The sequence below is a fragment of the Loxodonta africana genome, chromosome 24, assembly GCF_030014295.1.
Source record: "Loxodonta africana isolate mLoxAfr1 chromosome 24, mLoxAfr1.hap2, whole genome shotgun sequence".
Taxonomy (NCBI): Eukaryota; Metazoa; Chordata; class Mammalia; order Proboscidea; family Elephantidae; genus Loxodonta; species Loxodonta africana.
The window spans coordinates 24641454-24664380 of NC_087365.1; the positions used below are offsets into that span (position 1 = coordinate 24641454).

Sequence of the window (22927 nt, forward strand, 5' to 3'; positions counted from 1 at the left end):
GGAGGAGGAGAGGGAGCAAAGGGAAAATAAAATGATTTGCTTTTTTTAGGATTCTTTATAAAGTAATGTACAAATGTAAATAAACAAAATTTAAACTGGGGGAATTTATGGAAATGATGTAGAGTCAAGACATGATTGGAATTCTTTTAGGAACACTGGTGGATTGGGGTGGGAAAATTTGGGGGGGGAATTGGAGAAGTTATGGATGGCACAGACAGTTAAGCTCTCAACTACTAACCTCTGGAATCCACCCAGAGGCCCCTCAGAAGACAACGCTGGCAGTCTGTTTCTGAAAGGTCACAGCCTAGAAGACCCTATGGAGTAGTAGTTCTACTCTGCAACACAAGGAGTCACCAGGAGTTAACAACAAGTGGTTTGATTTTGGTGTGGAGATGTTATATAGAATATGATGTGCCCTTCTGTGGAGTATGTGTTCTTTGTCTATGTAAATTATATAATCTTTTGAGAATTGGTATTGTATTGTTTTATCCATTTCCTGTCTTCCTTAGGTACTTAAATTAGGTGTTGGCAAATAGATTCCTTTGACTGGGAAAGACAAGAATTGAACATTTAGCTAGAGAGAAAATGGGGATGAGTGGTAAAGGATCTCAAAGACTTAGGGGTTTAGACTTCTGTAAGTAAATCAAAGTGATTCCAAGCCAGAGACATGAGGAAGAATATTCTAATTGACATAAAATGTATTACTGGGAAGAGAGAGAGAAGCCAAAATATAGGTAGGAGACTTTTGGCTTTGAATGCAGTTGATAACTTCAGAAAGAAAAATATGGGCATACAATCAATTAGATAGAATCAAAAGAGCTTGGTAATAGACAGTAGAGTCAAGATTCTAGACTTGAGATTGTAGAACTGGAGTAATGGTGGTCCTATGGCTAAAAAAAGAGAAAGTCTGAAAAGAGTGATTTGTGTGGAGAAGAGAACTTTAACATTGTATCTTAGAAGCAGATTCTCAAACTTGTTGCAAAACATGGCTAGTTTGTTTCAGTGGGCAGTACTTAAGTTCTTAGTTGTTTCAACTGATATCTTGTTATTAAAGTAGAAATTCTTTCTTGAGTTAAGCTTTTTCCTAACTATAGTTTTTCTTTCCTTCATGACATGAGCCTAGTTGGGAAGGTTGAATTTGGAATAGCTGCTTATCAGAAGAGAAAGTATGTGATTAGAGAACCTTGACTCCTTAAAAATAAAAAGTATGGACTTTTTTTTGTTTTGTGGTATTTCTGGTTTACACATTTTTACAGAAGTAGGTTGGTAACATTACATCCTAAAACTTGCTGGGTACTTCTCAAGTAATGCAGTCAGTTTATATATAAGGACTCTGGAATTAATATTTTTCTCATAGTTGAGATTCATTTTCTTTTTAGCTTGTTTCTTGATGATAAATGTTTAGAGCTCATAATTTCATATACTGTAAATGACAATTTTTTTTTTCTTCCTAGCACGACATCCAAAAACAAAACCATCAGAATGACACCTTCTCAGGTTACCTTTGAAATAAGAGGAACTCTTTTTCCAGGTACTGTAAAATTTTACTTTAAAAAAATTAGCATTTTTGTTATCCAGATTATCTTAAATATACAGTTGTTACTAGAGACAAAAGTGGGCCTAAATTTTATGGGACAATATCTTTAGGCCTTACCTGAATGTCAGAAATGTGCTCAGAGCATGGTAAACTCAAGGAAAAACAAACAAAAATCTTCCCAAATAGCCTCTTAATTCTCGTATTTTCCAAGAGAGCTATGAGTTTGTTTAAATTTGGATAGGACAAGATGGTTGGCTATGATTTTTAAGTACAGGAAAATGAGGGAACTTTTGCTAGTGCAAGAAGCTGGTGAATTTTTTGGCTAATATGACTTGGCTGCTTATATTTTTTGCTGCCTATATAGGGTCGCTATGAGTCGGAATCAACTCGACGGCAGTGGGTTTGGTTTTTTGGGTTTATTAAGACAGCATGAAATAATTTTAGTATAAGATAAAGAAAAACCCATTGCTGTTGCGTCAATTCTGACTCATAGCGACACTTTAGGACAGAGTAGAACTCTCCCATAGGGTTTCCAAGGAGTGCCTGGTGGATTCAAACTGCCGACCTTTTGTTAAGCAGCCATAGCACTTAGGTTTTACTGTAATTACCTTTTCACCTTTACTAGTGTGTACTGGGAATTTAAAAACTCATTTTCACAACCTCATAATTAAGTTAAAGGAATTTGCTATGAAAAGGCGTGTACCTGGGTCGTGTCCATTCTTGTTTAATATACTCTGGCTATAAACAACCTGTTGCTGTGAAGTCGATTCCAATTCGTGGTGACCTCATGTGCTTCCGAGTAAAACTGCCTCCACAGGGTTGTCTTGGCTGTGACCCTACAGAAGCGAATCGCCAGGCCTATCTTTTGCGTTGCCTCTGGGTGAATTCAAACCACCAACCTTTCAGTTAGGAGCCAAGTACAAACCATTTGCACCACCCACTCTGCCTGGCTATGCTGATCCTTTTCTGTTCCTCATATCTGCTGCATTCCTTCCCCCCTTTCTTCCTCCTGTGGGCCCTTCTCAAATTCTGTTCCCTTTGCCGACATCTGTGGACCCACCCTTAACTTTCCCTACACGAGCCTCCCACTTTCCGCTAGGTTAGGGTCCCTGTGAAATTCCTTCAGGATCCTAGCACTGCTTTGTGGCATCTCTTACGGTTTTTATAGAACTGTCTGGCTAATTTTGTTTGTGGACAGATTGTAAAGTCTATGAGAATAGGACCTTGCCTTGTTATGCTGAATTCTTACACCTAGCATGGTGCCTGGCTCAGAGCAGGGACTTAGCAGATATATATTCAAAGGGTGAACAAGTTAACTCATTCTATATCCAGTGTTTTTGTTCTAGCAACCAACACAGTTGTGTGTGTGTGTGTGTGTGTGTGTATCTCCAAGTGCCCAAGTTCAAATTCTTAGCCTAGACGGCTTGGTACACCTCCATCTCTGGGTAGGATTCTACAGGTTGAAGATTGCTAATCACTCAGTGGATTGGCTCCCTTGGGTCAAATGCCTGCCTCTGTCCAGCGTGTGGCCTCCTCTGCAGAGAGAAGACTGCAGAGTTGTAGGCAGGCAGTTTAAGCCAGAAGGAGCTGGCTGTGTCAGTGAATGGACTGACCTCAGAGCTGGCCACAGAAGGGTCAGCTTGGTGAGGGCAGACACTTGTTTTCAGAGACTAGAGGGAAGGAGATAATGGTGGATGTGAATGTAGATGAATCTGTAGGTGGGAAAGAAGAGGTAGAGGGACAGGGACGGGACGTTGGAGAGGCTTTCCCCTCATCCACTGTCATCTTAGTTTCCTTATAGTGGCTAGAGGAATTGCTGTCTGCTGAATGTGGGAAGAGAGTGGAACAGAGGGGTGAAGTGGGAGCCATTGAGGGGAGAGGTGGAAGGAAAGAAAAAGAATATGTTCCACACTAATGCAAGTGTTGATGATGGCAGAAAGGAGTGTGTCTTAGTTTGCCGGTGCTGCTGTGACAGAAACACAAGTGGGTGGTTTTAAAGAACAGAAATTTATTTTCTCACAGTTTAGGAGGCCAAAAGTCACAAATCAGGGCCCTGGCTCTAGGGAAGATGTCTTTCAGTTTTGTAAACCTGGTGTTCCTTGATTTCTTGGTGATCTCCAGGGGGCATGAATCTTCCCCTCCTTTCCTGCTTCCTTCTCTGTGCCTAATGTGCTCTTTTCATATCTAAAAAGCAAATAGGTTTAAGGCTGAAATGGCCTCATTAACATGACAAAGCCCATTTCCAAATGGGATTACATCCACAGGTATAGGGGTCAGGATTCCAACTCATATTTTGCAGGGGACACAATTTGATTCATAACAGGGTATCTGAGGAGGAGAGGGGCGTATGAGAACTTTACTTTCTGGACAGTTTTCCTGTAAACCTAAAACTGCTCTAAAAAAGGAAAAAAAAGTGCATTAAAAAAAAAAAAAGAGTATGTGAGGATGCTGGTTGCACATTTTTAAGTTAGTACCCTAGTCTTCATACTTTCCTATAAGTGAGGGCCAATTGAAGAAAATCTGTCCTAGTAAACAAAAACAATGTTTTCTTTTTTCCTCAGAGAAACCGAATTCCGAGGAAATCAGCAAAAGACAAAGTAACATAGCAGACGGGAGTTGGTAAAATGTGGGAACACCTGTAGTAGCACAGTGGGCCACCGACCCCCAAGTTTCACTTTTTCCAGTAGCCTCCTGTTTGTGTGGGAACGAGTAATAATGACTCCATGAAAACATTCTAGTGAGATTCTGCTTTGAGATGGAAGTGTAATCGGCCCAAATTAGTGACTGTATGATGATGTGTACTTTGGGAAGAGAGCCCTGGTGGCGCAGTGGTTAAGCATTCACCTGCTAACTGAAGGGTCGGTGGTTCAAACCTATCAGCTGCTCCTCGGGAGAAAGATGTGGCAATCTGCCTCTAGAGATTACAGCCTTGGGAACTCTATGGGGCAGTTCTCCCCGTCCTATGGGGCTGCTATGAGTGAGAATTGAGGTAACGGCGATGGGTATGGGTACTTTGGGAGCTAGGAGCCTGAGACTATTGAATAGCAACATACACAGTCTTGGAAATGAATATTTGTGCTTTGTACTTAACAGTGGTTAAGTGCTCAGCTACTAACCCAAAGGTTGGCTGTTCAAACCCACCAGCCTCTCCGTGGGAGAAAGATGTGGCAGCCTGCTTTCATAGAGATTACAGCCTTGGAAGCCCTGTGGGGCAGCTCTGCTCTGTCCTGGAGGGTCTCTGGGAGTCAGAGTCGACTTGATGGCAATAGGTTTGGTATTTAGCTCCATTCTCTCTCTCTCTCTTTTTTTTTTCCTTTAATCAGAAATGATTATCTAAATAATTAATTAGCCTAAGTTAATTACCAGGAAAAAAAAATCTGGTTACATTAATGGATTGGTGAATATTTTGATGTGAAATCTCTATATTTAACTATCTTATGTTTCACATACATGTAATGAGACCTCTGAAAAATTCTGAATAATAGCATATTTTGAGTTAAGTTTTAGATGGCCTGGGCTTATAAAATGCTCATACAATTCTAGTCTTAGTAGAGCAGTACCCAAAGCTTGAAAGCCAAGCCGCACTCAGAGTGTGGAAGTGTTCATCTTATGTTTTGTAATTGGCCTCAATTCATTATCTTTTTCTTTTTGAATTTTGATTATATGAATTCTGAGTGTGTCATCGTATAAGTCAAAGACTTCTGCATACCTATATCCAAGAAGTTGTAGATCTGTTAAATATACAAAACTTAACATGTGTAGGTGGTAGCTATATGTTGGTGTAAGGGAAATCAATGCAGTCTATCTATTCAATTCAGTTCAGTTCCAATTCATATCTGTTTCATTCTGTTCCCAATTACACATGCAGACGTCTTCCTCTGATCCTAACTGCTTGAGCTAGATTAGATCTCAAGTTAAAGGGCACAGTCCTTCAGACTGCTGAGTCTGCGCGAGACTTCAGGCACTAGCCGCAAGCTTGAAGGCCCCATAACACTGTCACTTCTGACCTGCTGGGTACAAATTTGGGGGTGTCCTACTACTCCCTTAAGAAGTCAGCCATAAGCCTCAGGGGTTCCCAGGGCCCCACTCACTTCTGACCTGCTGGCTCCCACAACTTCCTTGGCTTTGGTAATTCACTAGAATGGCTCACAGAACTCAGGAAAGTGCTGTACTTAGGACTATAGTTTTATTATAGTAAAAAGGGTTTAAATGAGGAGACCCATACGGCGAGGTCTGGGAAGGTTCCCAACAGAGCGTCTATGTCCCAAAAAGGATATGTTGCCCTCCATGTGCATCCATGTCTATCACCAACCAGGAAGCCCATGGAACCTCTGTGTCCAGAGACTTTAGTGGGGTCTCATTACATGTTACAGCCCTGGTGGTGCAGTGGTTAAGTGCTCAGCTACAAACCAAAAGGTGGACAGTTTGAACCCACCAACCCCTCTGTGGTAGAAAAATGTGGCAGTCTGCTCCCGTGAAGATTACAACCTTGGAAACCCTATGGGGCAGTTCTACTCTGTCCTATAGCAGCGCTGTGAATCGCTCGTAGGCTGGTGGATTCAAACTACTGACCTTTCAGTTAGCAGCCAAGTGCTTAACCACTGCGCCGTCAGGGCTCCTTCCTTATTACATAGGCAGGATTGATCGAATCATGCTTCCTCAGCCTAAGGTCAGCTGATATGCTCTGAGTCTTTCTGGCCTGGCCAGCCCCCACCTGAGTCACCTCATTAGCATAACCTATACAGTATGTTCATTCTGGAGCCCTTAGAGATAACAAAGCCAATTTAATCACTGGGGATATTCCAGTTTATCTCTCAGGAACTAATGATAAAGACCAAATTTTTTATATAAACTTAATCATAAACCCCAAGCTTGGTTTTTAAGATCTACTGCTGAGAAGTATTCAGATGAAATGATAGTCATTTTTTGAATGAGGAAAACTAAATTTTCCACTATATCTGACTTTGGTTTGAGGTTTTTTGTTACATTGCTGCTGTGCCATTGATAATTTTCTTGATATTCAGCTTATTAATAAACTGCTTGAGTTCCTGGAAAATATTGGTTAATGTTTCTCTAGAATACTTCTCTGCATTTAGTCTTTGCTTTTTCAATTGGAAGCCAATTTAAAGTCAGGAACAGTGCTTTGGTCACTTTGTGTTCTTGGTGCCCAACAATATGTGCTTGATAGTGGCTCAATAAATAGTTAAACAGATGCCCTCCTCCCTTTCTCTGGCCTCAGCTCTGTGTCGCTGTGTTAATGCCCAGGTGCTAGTGTGGTACCTGGGCACACAGCAGCACTCCAGTGAGGCTGGTCCCTCTTTGGTAAAGGAAACTTCTCATCTGGTTGAACTAGTACAATTTACTGCTGTTTTCTTGCTTCCTAAAACTAAAATTGGAACTGTTCCTACTTATTCCACAGTAACTGCTTGTTCTGTTTCCTCAGGAGAAGTTTTTGCAATATGCGGAAGCTGCGATGCTTTGGGAAATTGGAGTCCTCAAAATGCTGTGGCTCTTCTCCCAGAGAACGAGACAGGTGAAAGGTGAGCATGGAGATGCTGAGTTACAGAATGACTGTGACACCCAGATTATAAATTTAGAGACTTCTCAAATACCTTGGGTTTTTTTTTTTTTTTTAGTTTTAACTTGTCAAAGTTACCATGTGCGCAATTTAAAGAGTGAAAGAGTTTTTGTAAAATTTGTTGTGAAAACTCAGGCTCTTCTGCTCCTTGGTTACCGTCTGTCAAACCAGCACTTCTCCTTCCTGGCTGCCTATTTTGGTATTTATCAGCATGTTTCTAAATAAGTCTTATATTGCTATTTTTTATTTAAAAAAAAAAACAAAGTTCAGGTTTTTTGCCTTCTCATTGCATGTTCTTGATAAAAGATCTAATTATTTTTTGTTTCAGCCTATAAAATTATTTTCTTGAAGTAATGGTTTAATTAAAAGTAACAAGAGTAAAACACATACTAAGGAGCCCTGGTGGCATGGCAGTTAAGTGCTGAGTCAAAAGACTTCACCAAAAAAGTGAAAAGACAAGCTATGGACTAGGAAAATATCTTTAGAAACCGTGTATCTGACAAGAATCTTATAACCAAAATATATATAAAACTTTGACAACTTAATAACAAAAATAAAAAGATCCAAGTCGTAAAATAGTCAAAGGACTTGAATAGATATTTCACCAAAGAGGACATTCAGATGGCCACCAAACACATGAAAATATGCTCAGCGTCATTAGCCATCAGAGAGTTGCAAATCAAAACTACAATGAGGTACCAGTGCACTCCCACTAGGATAGCTAAGGGAACCCTGATGGCATAGCGGTTAAGAGCTATGGCTGCTAACCAAAAGGTTAGCTGTTCGAATCTACCAGGTGCTCCTTGGAAACCCTATGGGGCAGCTCTACTCTGGTCTGCCGGATTGCTATGAATTGGAATCGACTTGACGGCAACAAGTTTAGGATGGCTAAGATTTAAAGAAAATAACGAATGTTGATGAGGATGAGGGAAAATTGGAACTCTTACCCATTGCTGGTGGGAATGCAAAATTGTACAGCCGTGGAAAACAGTGTGGTGGTTCCTCAAAAACCTAAAAGTAGAACTACCATACAACCCAGCAATTCTACTCCTACGTATATACCCAAAACACTTGAAAACAAAGACTCAAAAAGAGATGTGTACACCAATGTTCGTTCATTGCAGCACTATTCACAATAGCCAAAAGGTGGAAACAACCTAAATGCTCATCAGCAGATGAATGGACAGACAAAACATGGTACATACATGCAAGTGAATGGACAGACAAAACATGGTACATACATACAAGGGAATGCTACTCCACCGGTAGGAAAAATCAAGTCTTGATACATGCTACAGTATGGGTAGAACTTGAAGACATTATGCTGTGCAAAATAAGACAATCTCAAAAGGACAAATATTGTATGACCTCTCTTATATAAAAAGAGAAGACCAAAAAAAAAAAAAAAACCAAATAAAATACCCTTTTTCCTATTTGTTATTAGTGTAACACATTTTCTTAGTCAATTCTTAGCTGCTTTATAAGTAAGGTTCTATTGATAATTGTTATTGGGGTATGATGCTCTTTACTGGTCTTTCACAGAGGGATGAGTTGTTTATTCCCCTCAAGTGGTTGTTTATTACTTGATTTTTCAGACCAGCCATTCTCATCCAAAGTGAAACTTCATGTCTTTCTGAACTTGTCCCTATAACACACTTCTGCTCTGAACTCTTGAGCTGCCCTGTCACTTTTCTTTAAGTCTATTTCAGCCAGCCTGGTCGAACTGCTATTAATGGAATGAGATAACTCCTAACTTTGAGGGACCAAAAAAAAAAAAGGCCAAACCCCGTGCTGTTGAATCGATTCTGACTCATAGCAACCCTATGGGGCAGCGTAGAACTGCACCATAGAGTTGCCAAGGAGTGCTTGGCAGATTCGAACTGCTGACCCTTTGGTTAGCAGCCGTAGCACTTAACCACTATGCCACCAGGGTTTCCAAGGGCAGATGTTACATATTGCTGATGCACATTGAAATACAATTGATTTGTATATAGCAGATAAATACTTAGTGCTTCACAAGAAGAAAGGAGGTAGATGACATAGAATCCGGTTGTCTTTGGACAACATTTTTGTGTCTTAGAACTGTGTTTCTTCAGGCTTTCAGTGTACTCTGCATCTGTGACCTCTGTGTCTCTCTTTTTCGTGGACTTTCTTACACCTCCCTTTACTGGCTGTACAGGTTTGAGGTTTTGAGTGCTGTTGAAATTTTGTTTTTCTACTTTCAGTTACTTTAAAGGTCACGGTATTCTTTCCTGGTAATGTTGAAAGTGTGGATCACTTGTGGTTTTCTTTGCTCACCTATAGATTTTTTGGTATTTTAGGGGAGAATGAGAATGATTCAGCATCAGGCAGATGCATTAATAAACCTCACTGCCCTTCTTTCTTGTTTTTTCTTGGATTTCATTGGGTTATGGCCAGTCTTTAAGTCACTGAACAATTCAGGTTCTTTTTTTCTTTCTCTGCTATATCTGTGTTTACAGTTTTGTTAAAAAGGATACAAATCAGGACCAGCATAGAGAAGAGACGAACAGGGGGAGGTCAGGGAGGGTCTCTAATGCAGAGCTTCCATGTCCCAAAAACCCATTATCCTCCTGTGCTTCAGTGTTCTGATTCGTTTTTAATCAGTGCTACATTTGCTTAGAGACATTTGCTTTACTTTCTCTGTGTCTTCTTTTTGTGGTTCATAACCAGGAGTGGTGGGCATAGAATCACTTGGGGGAGGGCTTTTAAAAAAATATGCATGTGTTGGCCCTGCTCCTGGAGATTGAGAAATAGTGCCTAGGAGACATGTTTTCAACACATTTTTCAAAGTTTTCCACTAATTCCATTGCTTTATATACTCTAGCTCATTGTTTGTAGAAGAAATTTGCCTTTTTTTTTTTTTTGTAGCATAGCAGAGATTCATTTCAACTGTGAATTGATACAGCCTGCTTGCAGCCCTGTGTTAAGGATGCTGAGTCTTATGGGGGGCACATATGCCAAGTGTTTGCTGTCCTTGCTTTACAGCATTGATTCTCAACCAGCCATGTACATCTGAATGTCCTGTGAAGTTTTATGAAACTCCACATGACCAGGCTCCACCCCAGACCTATGAAATTAGAATCTCCTATGGTAGAACCAGGATATATATATTTTATTGATACCGGATTCATTTAATTGTCAAAGCTAGGACCATGGGTGACAGCTACTTATGGATATTTTGTTTAAGACCCAGGATGGAGTCAGAGTGTGGGTAATGCCCCAAATCTGTCTTGGTGGAGCCAGGGTGGCAGCAGTGGTGGCCATCTGGTATCATGGAAGAAAGTATCTGGAGCTGCCGTTGACTCACTGAACTACTGAATTGATGTTTAGGTAATGGTCTATAACAGTGGCTCTCAAACTTTAGCGGTCATCAGAGTCACCCAAAGACTTGTTAAAACACAGATTACTGGCTGCCACTTCCCAGAGTTTCTGATTCAGCAGGTCTGTGTGGGGTCTGATAATCTGCATTTCTAACAAGCTCCCAGATGATGTCGATGTGCTGGGACCACACTTTGGGTACCACTGGTTTATGATTTGATGCTGAAAATCAGTTACAGTCATAAATTGTAATGAACTCTTTAGTCTGCAGGTGGCTATTTGGTCAAAGCTTTAGTTACTGGTAGAATAGCGTAGGTCAGAGGAACACATGGAGTTGAAGCAAGTATGATACAGATACAGATTGCTTGGTTGAGTAAATGACCAGAGACTGGGCAGGGCAGTTAGAACAAGGGACAGTCAGGAACATGAGTGTAACTTGCCCACGTTCATCCCTTACTCATGACACAAAGGCATTGTCCTCACGTAACATCCCTAGCTAAGTGGGAGGCAAGAGAAGATTTTGGCTCTGGCTTCCACCTTTGAACTACTTGGCTTTTCTGCTTGGAGTATTTATGGCTCTTTGTTTGGCTGTTTCCACCTCATCATTTAGGTCTCAGCTCATATAGTTTTTTCTCAGTGAGGCCGTCCCTCCAAAACTTCACAAAGGTCAAGTAGCCCTTATTACTGTGATCTGCAATTGTATCTTGTTTGGTTATTTATCAGTCTGCCCCTGAAGAAAGAAAGCTCCCTGAAGGTGGGGCTCTTTCTGCCTTGAGCATCACTGTGTTCCCAGCACCTTATGCAGAGCAGGCCTGTGATGAAATTTTGTGGAGGAATGGATAAATGGTATTGGTCATAGACCTAACTTGAGGGGGTTTGTGAACTCTGAAGTCTATGCGCTTTAGTTTGATGTTAATTCTGCTGCCTTTTTTCCCCCCTCTCAGCATGTTATGGAAAGCCACCATTGTACTAAGTAGAGGATTATCAGTTCAATATCGCTACTTCAGAGGGTGCTTTTTAGAACCAAAGGTATGTTTTCTTTATCTAGTTTCCAACTTCTCAAGCAAACTTATTTCTTTCAAAAGCTACTAACTTAAGTTTGAAAACAAAAGTAAAATGAGTTTGTTTTGGTTAAATAACAAAAATATAACTTTAGATTAATAGCATGTTAGTATCAAAAAGCAAGGAAGTAGCCACTTCAGAGGCAGATGTTGTCTGCCATGGAAGTTTTAAAAGATTAATAGTAAGTATATTCTTCAATATTCTTATCATGAAATTGGTTTTAATGATAAATAAATGTAATCTGTGGGTGTGCATTTTCTGTGACATTTGTAAACCAGTTAGTGACCAGTTGTAAGGATTTTTCTTTTTGTTTTGATTTTAAATCCTTTTGCAGTGGAAATACACTTAGAGAAGTATGTAGCTGGCCCTAAACGAGTAATCTTTTTTAAATATTTTCACAGCAGCCATTTCTTAGTGGTTGCATTGTTTAACTTTTATCAAAATTGGAGTGATTCCTCTTAGATTTTTTCAAAAAGGGTCTTGATAGGCCAGAATCTTTTCTGAAGGCTTTCGACTATTAAATCTGCTTGCTCACAATGATTTTTTTATATTGGGATTGTCTTGTATTTAGAAAAAAAAAAAAAAAAAAAGAGTTGATTCTTTTCCTCTTATTTTAAAGATACTTGCCGAATGGATTCTTTTCCTTCATATTTTTTACCTTTGAGCATACGTAGGCTGCATGTGAATAGGGGTCCAGGAAGCAAAACATGGGCTAGATTTTTTTTTTTTAATGTATTTCCCTTGGGGGTCAGTGAACACTTGTTACGTGTGAAAAATGCAAGCAGCCACTGTTACCCCATTTATTCTCTTAGCCACCGTTATAAAAAAAGAAAAAAAATTGACAACCCACTTCAGCTGTCTTTTGCACCTATTACGTTTCTTATTCCAAGAATATATTGTAAATATTCAGTAATTGAACTTAAATTACATTGTGGTTGATCATTGTGTTGGCTTATCTTGACAATAGTCTCACTTTAACGACTTAAGGGCATCTGTCATTCATTTGGCATAGAAGTTATGTGTAGTGTTCTTCAGTATAAATTGGACAATTGAGTATAGATACATAAATCAGCACTCATGACATGAACAGCTTATTTAAGGGTCTTATTATGTGAAATTTAGCATGGGAAATCAACCAAATTTTGCTTGGAGAGGGATGCTTAGACAAGCATTAATGAGTATAGTTTTCTAAAGTAAGACTTTTGTCAACACAGGTCAAATTAAGCCAACCTATAGTATTTTTTCTCTTCCTTGAAAATGTAACCAAAAGCAGCAAACCAGTCCAAAACTCCTTTTTGAAAAAATTGGCAAGAAGTCTACTTAAAGTAAAAAAAACAATTTTCCCCTCTTGTAATACTTGCAAAAGTTTACAGTATATGTTGGTGAGTGTGTTTCTTTAAGTAGGTACTCTGTATCGTGTACACATGTACCGTGTGATGCAGGGGCAGCCATGGTAAGTATGTTTTTCATGGAATAGAGTAAATAGCTACATAAAATCCCATGCATATGGCTAGAGTTTTTGTTTTTTTTTTCCACATGCCAGCTTAAAGTGACACTTCTTTGCTTTTGAAAGTTGGTGGCGCTTTTAAAATGAAACATAATTTTTAATAGAAATGTAGTGAAACTTTGTCTCGATTGTGCTTTGTCAGATGACGTATAAGGAATCTTAAACGATAAAATAAATTATTGGAATGCATATTTTATAAGCATAAAGAATGATAGCAAAGCAATTATAACAGCATGAAAAAACTGAATTGGGAGATAAGATTGATTTTTTTTTTTTTTTGGAAGTAGTCCACCCAGATGATGGTACTTGGAAAGGACTTAAGCTGAACTTCTTAGGACGTAGGCAAGTCATTTAGACTTCAGCTCTCTCACGAGGGTCTGACCTGACTGTATTTAAGGTCCCTTCTATCATTCATATTTTCTCTTCCATGCTTTGCTTTATCTGGCATCTTTCTTTTTGTTCAGAAGTTAGAGCCCTGAAATGCTTTTTCTCTTAAATCTCCACAACTACTCAGTCCTTTACATTTTGTGAAATTAAAATAAGTTGTTCATGTGCTGAATTTTTAGATAATTTTACAGATTACAAAGCAAAATGTTCTCTTATAAAATAGAAACTTATTAAAGGAAAGTAGTGGGTATTCTTGGAATGAGTCTGTAGATCACCATTAATTTCACATCTTCACCAGAGATACTTTGTAAATTAATATATGATTGAAACATTTCTGATCCATGTCTACCTCCTTTGCTTGTGCCTGGAATGAGAGATGTTTTCTCGTAATGAAATGTTAACCACTTTTTAATTATATTGTTTTTGAAATTTTTGCTTTATTTCAGTGGAAGTAGGTCTTTATTTTTCAGTAACATTTCTATGCTTCTAATTTTTATAGATGCTAACATACATTAATAATTAGATTTATTCCAAACTTTTTATATTCTTAATTTCCCCTGATTTTTGTTTAATCCCTAAACAAAAGAAACAAGCTTTACAGAGTGGTCCTCGATGATAGGCATGTGATGGTTCATTTTCAGCATAACGAGTTCTCATTATGTACAAGATTCATAGCACAGGACAATTCTTTTGGATGCTATATACTCATATGCTGGCTGAGATTTGAACCTTCTCTGCGATGTCTGTCAGCCTCGCTTCATTGCTTTACTCACTCCTAGATGACCATGTTTTTATTGGTCTCATCAAAAATAGTGATTTTAATAGCTATAGATCTGGCCTTAAACGACATCATAGATGATCTCAGGTCTTCTTTTACAAAATTGTGGAAACAGTAAAATTTTTAAAGTTTACATTTATAGATATTTTTATGATATCTGAAATCAGTGTTTTTATATGACTAGCTGATTATTTCACTTGGTAGTTTGTTAAAAAAACAACACCTGTCTTACCTGTTGACAATTGTTAAGTTTTTTTTTTTTTGGGAAACAAGTGAGTTTTTAAATTTTTTATTAATATGCATGCTTAAAAACATTTCCGCAATCATCGGATTTATTATATGCTAAATTGTGAAATAACTTTACCAATACCATTAATGGACTATTATCTTGAACTGATACTGTTACTTTTTTCCCCAAGGACCCTCCTTCCACTTAGCTCCAAAGTGCGTAAAGTCGTGGCAGCCTGTTGTAGAACGGAACTGCTCTTTTTCTCAGATCTCAGAGTCACAGCAGTTAGCGTGTTAGGAAGGATCACATATTTTGGAGTCATCACTGAGATTTTAAATTTCCCGATATTCAAATCTTAATTTTTTTTTTTTTTTAAAGAACTTCAGTAAAGCTGAAATTTTAAGATTACGTTCTAGAGTTCAGTAAAGGAATTGTAACACATTTTGGGAACCCAGAGTGTCTTAATACTTGGTTAATTTTTTTTCAACATCATAACCAACCAGCGTGAATTGGCAGTGTGAATGCTAATAGCCACAATCGTAAGTTATCTGTCGCAGTGAGCCTTTTGGTCTGCTGCCCAGATAATCCGTCCTGTGCACATCTAGGTGGTTTTTTGTTGTGAGGAGTGGGTTGGCCAAAGGGGGATGCCTTGGTTAGAGTTGTTAAAAATTGTTGCTAAGATATGTTTCCTACCAAATAGTTAATTCACACAGCTATTTTTACATGGTTAAGCATAGGTACTATAGTCAACACTTTGTAAAGTTCCCCTGAGGCCTGAATTAAAATGAAACCAACAAACAAAAAATCCCTGTCCTTTCCTTTACCCACTTTTTATCTCTGCCTGCATTTATTATATTCGTGGTACCCTTTTTAACCCACTTTTGATTAGTAACTTTTATAAGATTATAGGTCCAAACTATCTTTATAGAGTTTTTATTTATTTATTTATTTTGAAGGGACAGGAGGGTAGGGAAAGGCAATAGATTAGTTCTTTCTGGCTGCTTATTATTGCTAAGAAAGATTAGTCCTATTTCTAATGTATAAATGTGCATTTTTTGAGGGTTAGAAAGTTTTGTTTTTAAAACACAAATTCAAAATCATGTGCCAGGTAAAAAGTTGTGGTAAAAAACATCTAGCTGATGTAGAATTAAATAAATATATTCACCATATTTTCAGATGAGCAGTTTCACATTTGCATTAAAAAAAAAAATCTACCCAGTCTACCAATTCCTAAGTGAACCCTTATAATAACGAGGTATTCAGCTAGAGAAAATGAGCTTTTCCTTCTTTTAATATCCCAGCATCAATGATGTGAATGAATGGCTAATGCTATTTTAGTTTCCAAACTTCAGAAGTTTGCAAATTAAAAGCAAAAACCATTTTAACCTATAGTCATTTTAAGTGGCAGAATTATCTGTGTTTAATTACTTAATAATGTACCTAATTTGTTACACACTTATTTGTTGTCATTTGGCACTTTTCAAATATAATCAGTATTAAAATCCTATAAACTGTTATAAAAGAGTATTTAATGCCATGTACAATATATTTTACAATATATAGAGAGAAACTTGCATGTTCCAGGCTGTTTAAGAGTACTGCGTCTGTAGTATGTGCATAGAAAAGGACTCAAAGGTTATCCATAAAAATGTTGATAGTGATTATCCCTAAGTGATATTATAATCAGTAGTTTTTATTTTTCTCATTGCTTCTCTGTATTTTATTAAATTTCTACAGAGACTCTGTAATGAAGAAAAAATTAAAATACCTTATAAAGTTACAGTTTGAAGATTTGCTTTTAAAAATATAAGATTTTTATTTTGACACATACTTTTAATTATTATTTCTTAATAATCAAAGGAAAATTAGGAGTCAGTCCTTTAGGTATACTCAGGGAGTCTTTGGTGGTTGTTTATTCTTCTTTTTAAACTACTGTAGGAGTTACCACCAACACATAAAACTAGTCTTTTTTTAGTAAGGGAACTTGATAACTGAAGACAGTATTAGGAATTTTTACACTACATGAATTTATAAACCCTAAGGCATTATAGGAAAACTGGGTATTAGTTCCCCTTTCGTCAGACTCTGTTCTATGGGGTCGCTATGAGTCGAAATAGACTCGACAGCTCTGGGTTTTTTCTGCTTTTTAGAAACACCAGTTAGTGTGGTAGGAGAAATCTGGTGTTCTTCCTGGTTCCCATTTACTCTTCTTAAATAGGGTTGCTCTGAGTTGGAATCAACTCTTAACAGCAACAAGTTTTTTTCCCCTCTGTTCTTCGATATGATAAGTAACTTCATGCCCTTTAGTTCCTTCAATAACTGGTGATAATCGAGCTTGAAGTACTTGTTCCTACTATTGCTACTAATGGAGAGTTGTTTGGGCTTTTCAAACAGTGGGAGCGTTATCTGCGGAGAGGACAATGAATAAATTCATTATTCAGGGTTACCTCATTGACTACTGACATACCAAACTTAAAGGATATTTGATGTTAACTTGAACTTACAACCAAATTAATTTTAGTTAAAAATGTAAATTTGTTTGAAAAAATTGAGTATTGCAGACACATTAAAGAATGGGTTTAAGACAGTTCTGTGTGCCAGTTCATCTTTTTTTTTTTTCACTGCCTCACCCTCATTTTCTTCCAGCACGCATCGTGTTTTGTGACCTGGTACAGTCCTGATTTTTGGCATATAATATTGATGATTAACAAAATGAATCGCTTGATTTCATATTTAGTATAAGACATAGGCCACAAACAGCTAATGGAGTCATGGGTAGAAAATAAGCTCTAAGAAATTATTGCAGACGTTTAACTTTTAAATTGCAGACTATCGGTGGTCCATGTCAAGTCATAGTTCACAAGTGGGAGACTCATCTACAACCACGATCAATAACCCCTTTAGGTATGGGCATTAACTGCATCTGTTTGAGGCATATGCATAAAGTTACTAATATGCTGCACAAGGGCTTAGTGGGATTTAATACATTTTGATTTTAAAGTATAAAGTCAATGCATTGTCCATTCTACCAATTTCACTTAGCATTTTGTGGATCTTACTTCCAAAACTAAACAGTTCTTAACTGCTCTTCTTTATAAACTTTGTTATAAGTGCTTGCCTAGTTATTTTTATTTTCTTAGGTTAGATTAGTTTCTTATGAAATATTTATTTTTATGTGGAGTAGCTCGGAAGTTTATAAAATCACGTTCTTCTTGAACTGGGCATCCATGGCTTTATTTGATTATTTGCTCAGGCTTAGAGAACTTTGCAGAAAGAATTAATCCAAAACAAAGATTCTTAAATTTTTAACTTTGAAGAGTAAGAGAATAATTTTTTTTTTCCTTAACTAATAAATGCTTGAATGAACTTGTATGAATGAACAAAAATTTCTTGGTTATAGCAGACGTATATTCTTCCTAATTTATTTAAATTCCCTGTTGGCTATGTTAGAATTGAGATATTCAGATCGTTTTATTTTTTTAACACGTGGTTTTCTTGTTTTTTTAAAGATGGCATTTTCCTTCATACAAGTATTTTTGAATTTTTTTCTGTACCAAAATTAGAGTTTGAAATTCATTTCACAAACATTGGTTTACCTACTTGAATTCATCTGTAAATTGAATGAAATTGAAAAGTTTTGAAATGTATCTTTTAGTTTCTAGGTAAACTTAGCATTTAAAAATAATGAATGGCTTGCTGGTTACTCAAATTTGAAAGTAGTGGGAGTTTCTGCTTTACCCCGTAGCAAGGACACATCTCATTTAAGCAAATATCTCATTCCATCCTCTTTATTGGATTTTCTTTTTATATATTTTAGTATATTTTTGATAGCGTATTTAAAGTTTTTATGATAGTGTACTTTAGAATTATAGTAGTCCCACACTGAGGTTGGAAATTATTAGGTATTAAACATTTAAACAATTTGCATTTTGAAACATATTGGAGTTAAATATATTTTCTTATTATCAGAAGTGGGATAATTTTGCTTCTCGTCTTTTAAAAGCAGATTTCTTTTATGCCTTTGGGAACTATCACTTTCAGATTTAAGAGCTGTGTAAAAACTACCAGAGAATCTTTATGGGAATCTATGACTTATTTTGACACATATTTCAGACTTATGTTTAAAGTAAACAGGGAAGGGAAATATCAGAGAAGAGAATTAATATTTTGCTTAGAGGGATGGGGCTTTTCAGCTTTTCTTATTTGATCGAAATTTCTGTTAGAATTGGATGTGCTAGCACTTACTGATTTTTGGTAGTTCCTCACAGCTCTGTCTATACAGGTAAGTTTGTAAAGCTTTTAGCTAGTTATAAAAAATAGCTGGGATTTCAGGAGAATGACGTTTTAGACAAGTTCGGAATATGCACTACAAAAGAATAAGCATTTTAATTGTGCCAAGACCTTTGGTTTGAAAAATCAGGAAGGACTTATCATTGTCAAACAATCTGATGATCTCGTATGTTGGTGGGTATAGAAGTCTGTCCCAGTGCCTCTAGAGCCCTTCTCTGAGGAGTTTTTTATTTTTTTTAATTCCTTGTAATATTGTGCGTGAGAATTATTATTTTTTGCTAGTGTCCTTAAAAGGGAATTCCTATTGAGGGCTACAATGAATATGCTTATTCACATTGGGCTGCTTTTGAATTTTAGATTTAATATTTTTAAAAATGCTTAAATTGAGTAATTTTTCAGTTGTTCATTCTGTATACATCAAGATTTTAACTAGGTTTCCGGTTTTCCTTTAATTCTAGAAAGTGAAATTGTTATCGATGATGGACAGTTTGGAATCCACAGTAAGTGAGACTCTGTTTTGAAACTGTTTAGTTATGTGTTTGACCTGCTACCTTACGTTCATTAGAAATATATAGTACAGGGAAATATGAGAAAGTATGATTTCGAAAATAGAGTCTAGATCCAAGAAACAAATATGTTCTATTAAGTAAGTTTCCAATATGATTCTTGTGATTTAAATTTTTATCCTTTTGGTGTTTATTTGGTGGTTTCAGGTATGTTAATATAATAAGATTATTATGTCGTTGTTGTTAGCTGCCAGTGAGTCCCCTTGGCTCACGGTGACCCGTGCACAGAAGAACAAAGCACGGCCTGGTCCCGCACTGTCGCTGGGGTCGGTCGGGCATCAGATCGTCGAGGTCCACAAGGTTGTCATTTACGTCTTTTTGGAAGCAGGTCACCAGAACTTCCGTCCTAGTCTGTAGTAGTTCGGAAGCTCCGCATAAACCTGCTCAGCGTCATGGAAACGAGGACTCAAGTCCCCACTGACGGACGGGGGGATGGTGGCTGCGCTTCAGATGCACTGGCTGGGACTGAGCCACGGTTTCCCACGTGGAAGGCGAGGATCCTGCCACTGAACCACCAGCGCCCAAAATTATTATCCTTAACATATTACTGCTTTTTATCAGTAACAATATGTTTGAAAATGATATTAACAGTTCTAAACATTGAAAGTGCGAAATGTTACTTTTCAGCTAAGTTTCTGTACGAGTGTATGCTTTTACAGTAAAATCCAGACTAAGCGGAATGTTCTAGTGATTCCTGTTGAGTCTTTAAAAACTATTTTACGGTAGAGTGGAAAATGCTCTTACTTCTAAGAATGTTGAAAATGTAATGCAACAGCATACTTTTCTGCTTCAGTGAATACCTTATCCTGAGAACTCAAATTTTCTTCAGTGACTGGAATTCTCAGAGTGCATCAGGGTTGTCAGTCCTACACTGAAGGAGCCAGAAGGTGTAAAGGAGCAGGTGGCATGTGTATTTGCATTGACTCCAAACCAGAGAGAAATCGCTGATAACCAGTTTGCTTTCCTATTGACTGTAAGAAAGAACACAGCCTGGATATTCTGGTTGTGGTTTTACTACGTACATATGTGTACGCACATGAGAAATGTACATGGATCTGGCTATATTTGGAGGGAATTTCATTTGTTTTCCTTTGTGATTGTTCATATTACATCAGAATATTGGTCTAAAATACTTTGATAGTTTTCGTGTTTAGCGTTTTAGAGTCTTGTCCCTTTATTATTTACAAACGTTATCCATGCAGCGTGTATCAGAGAGGTTTCTTTATGGAGGAGTGGTTTTCTCGTTTCTTCTGCTGTAGTGCACAGTATTATGTCCCTCTATGATTTGCTAATTACTATTTATCCGCTATGAGTCGGAATCGACTTGACAGCACTGGGTTTTTTTTTTTTAATTTATCCTTATAAATTTCTTTCCTACTTTTTTGTTGTCCTAAATTCAGTTTTGGTTAGCTTTTAGAATGAAAAGCTGTTTCTCCGACTTTGTCCTCTGAAAACTGTGTTTAAAATTTAGAGATGATAGTGATTTCTTTTTATTTGAAAAATTTAACAGTGATTAAAATTTTAAATTATACCTAAGGATATAAAATTTTTTATTTTTATTTTTTTAGCCCTATTGATGAAAAAGCTTAGGTTCAAAATTGTTGTCAGTTTCTGTTTCTTATGAAATTTTTATTACATATGTTTGTTGAGTTCACATTTCCAACTTGAAGTTAAACAATGCTTAACATGCTATTGCAGTCATGCCGTTTACTTATGACAGAATATGTAAATAAGAAGATAGAATTGACTCAGTTTTATTCTTAGCCGTCTTGTATCTCAGACCTTCAGCACTAGGGGCATAACTAGTTTCAGGTGAAACCTTGGAAGTATTAGTGGGTCGTCATGGAAGAATGGCCAGTCTAGAAGCCGTCTTAGAACATGTGTTCCTTCTGAAACAGATTTGTTTTACTTCAATATTGGATTCAGTAAGAACCTTTTAATTTACTGAAGTTGTTAAAGCATGGGTAATTGTTAATATTCGTTTAATTTTTTTCCCTACTTCAAATAACAGCCCTTTTTCAACAAATTTAAGACTACCTATGTTTGTTTTGGGGCGAAGTACCAGTGATGTGTAAACTAGGCATTTTAAAATGTTAACGTGAACTAGAATGTTCAATGCATTTTGTATTTTTTAGGTTGTTTCAAAAAACATGTATTACATGTATAAAAATGGTTGAATTGGCAAATGTTTCATATATATTTTATAATAAAACAAATTTTCTTAAATGTATAATAATTACCAGTTTTCATATTTGCTCTGCCAGATGGTATTGAAACTTTGGATTCTGGATGGCTGACATGTCAAACTGAAATAAGATTACGTTTGCACTATTCTGAAAAACCTCCTGTCTCAATAACCAAGAAAAAGTTAAAAAAATCGAGATTTAGGTAAGACTATGTGTATTTGTTACTTGAGGCATTTATCTTCACTAGCACTGTAGTGTTCATACCCATCTGAGTTTAGCCGTAAGTGTACAAACTAAGAAAGTAACACAGAGGTGACGTCACGTTTTCTAATAATTACAGGCCTTGTGATAGTGAACTGCTTTCCCCTCTCAGATTGCTACAGTTACGCATACTTACGTTAGTCCCTAAATTTGAAATCAGAAGAATTTGTTTTTCTATAGATAAGTGGTTTCTTTTTGTCATTTCTACCATTTAAAATTTCTTAGTATAGCGATAGTGGCTAATAATGGAAATGATCTTGTGCTAATGGGGGGAGAATGGCGTAAGCACAGAAAAACAATTGTTAGAAATATCCTTCAGTGTTCTAAATTATCACTGTGGCTTGAAAACGAGAAGCCTTTCCATGAAGAAAAGTAGCAGTTAGCAGTTCTAGATTAGTTTCTTTTTTTTTAATGATATTGTATTGTGCTTCGTGTCCCGTTCAGCAGTTTCTACACAAATTGTTCAGTGACGCTGATTACATTCTTCCCAGCGCGTGAACGTTCTCATCATTTCCATTCTGCTTGTTTCATTACCATTAGTCTAGTTTCCCTGTCCCCATACCTTCTCATCTTTGTTTTAAAATAATTGTTGACCATTTGGTCTCATATGGATGATTTTTTAAAGGAACACAGTACTCACAGGTAATATTCTTTATTTTGTGAGCCAATCTGTTATTCAGTTAAAAGGTGACCTGTGGGGTTTGTTTCGGTTCAAGGTTTAAAGAGTATCTCAGGGCAATAGTCTTGGAGAATTCTCTGCTTTTTAAGCCTGTATTAATTTCAGAAATAGATACCAAGCTGTATAAATGGCTAAATTAGTAACTTTATATTTCTGTAAAGTCACTGTACATACCTCTGAGTGAGCTGGCTTCTGTAAGAATCAGGCCCCCCCTATCATTTGAGTTTTTGTGACATTTGGGACAGAAGGATGTAAGTATTGATGAGTAATGTATCTTTTTCTGGCTAAATGTCAGGGCTAAGTTGAAAGGGCCATTTTCAGTAACTGAAGTAATTAATCATACAATACTTATCTTCATAATAAAATTTATAATATCATGTTTTAAAAATCCATAAATGCTTTACTGTAGCTGCTTAAATATTATAGTGCTTACGTATCCCAGTTGTAAGGTAGATAAGGGACAGGGTAGGTGGCACTTCACAGTCCTTTGCGTCTGTGGTTCTGGGCTCTACCGTCAAGTTCAAGTGG

At 37.1% G+C, this 22927-nt stretch overlaps 1 protein-coding gene across 4 annotated transcripts in view; it reads left to right on the forward strand.

Annotated features, from left to right (window-relative positions):
* Nucleotides 1–22927, forward strand: part of GPCPD1 (glycerophosphocholine phosphodiesterase 1) — a 59327-nt gene that overhangs the window by 5341 nt on the left and 31059 nt on the right. The window contains exons 2-8 of one of the 4 annotated variants that reach the window (XM_064275802.1): nt 1455–1531; nt 4099–4134; nt 6981–7077; nt 11399–11483; nt 17246–17321; nt 19166–19207; nt 21538–21661. In XM_064275802.1, the coding sequence (XP_064131872.1) occupies nt 1483–1531; nt 4099–4134; nt 6981–7077; nt 11399–11483; nt 17246–17321; nt 19166–19207; nt 21538–21661 (509 nt within the window). In that variant the 5' untranslated portion in view covers nt 1455–1482. Of the gene's footprint in view, nt 1–1454; nt 1532–4098; nt 4135–4781; nt 4807–6980; nt 7078–11398; nt 11484–12947; nt 12970–17245; nt 17322–19165; nt 19208–21537; nt 21662–22927 lie in introns of those variants that run through there. The other 3 variants (XM_064275803.1, XM_064275804.1, XM_023550033.2) reach the window with 3 other exon arrangements.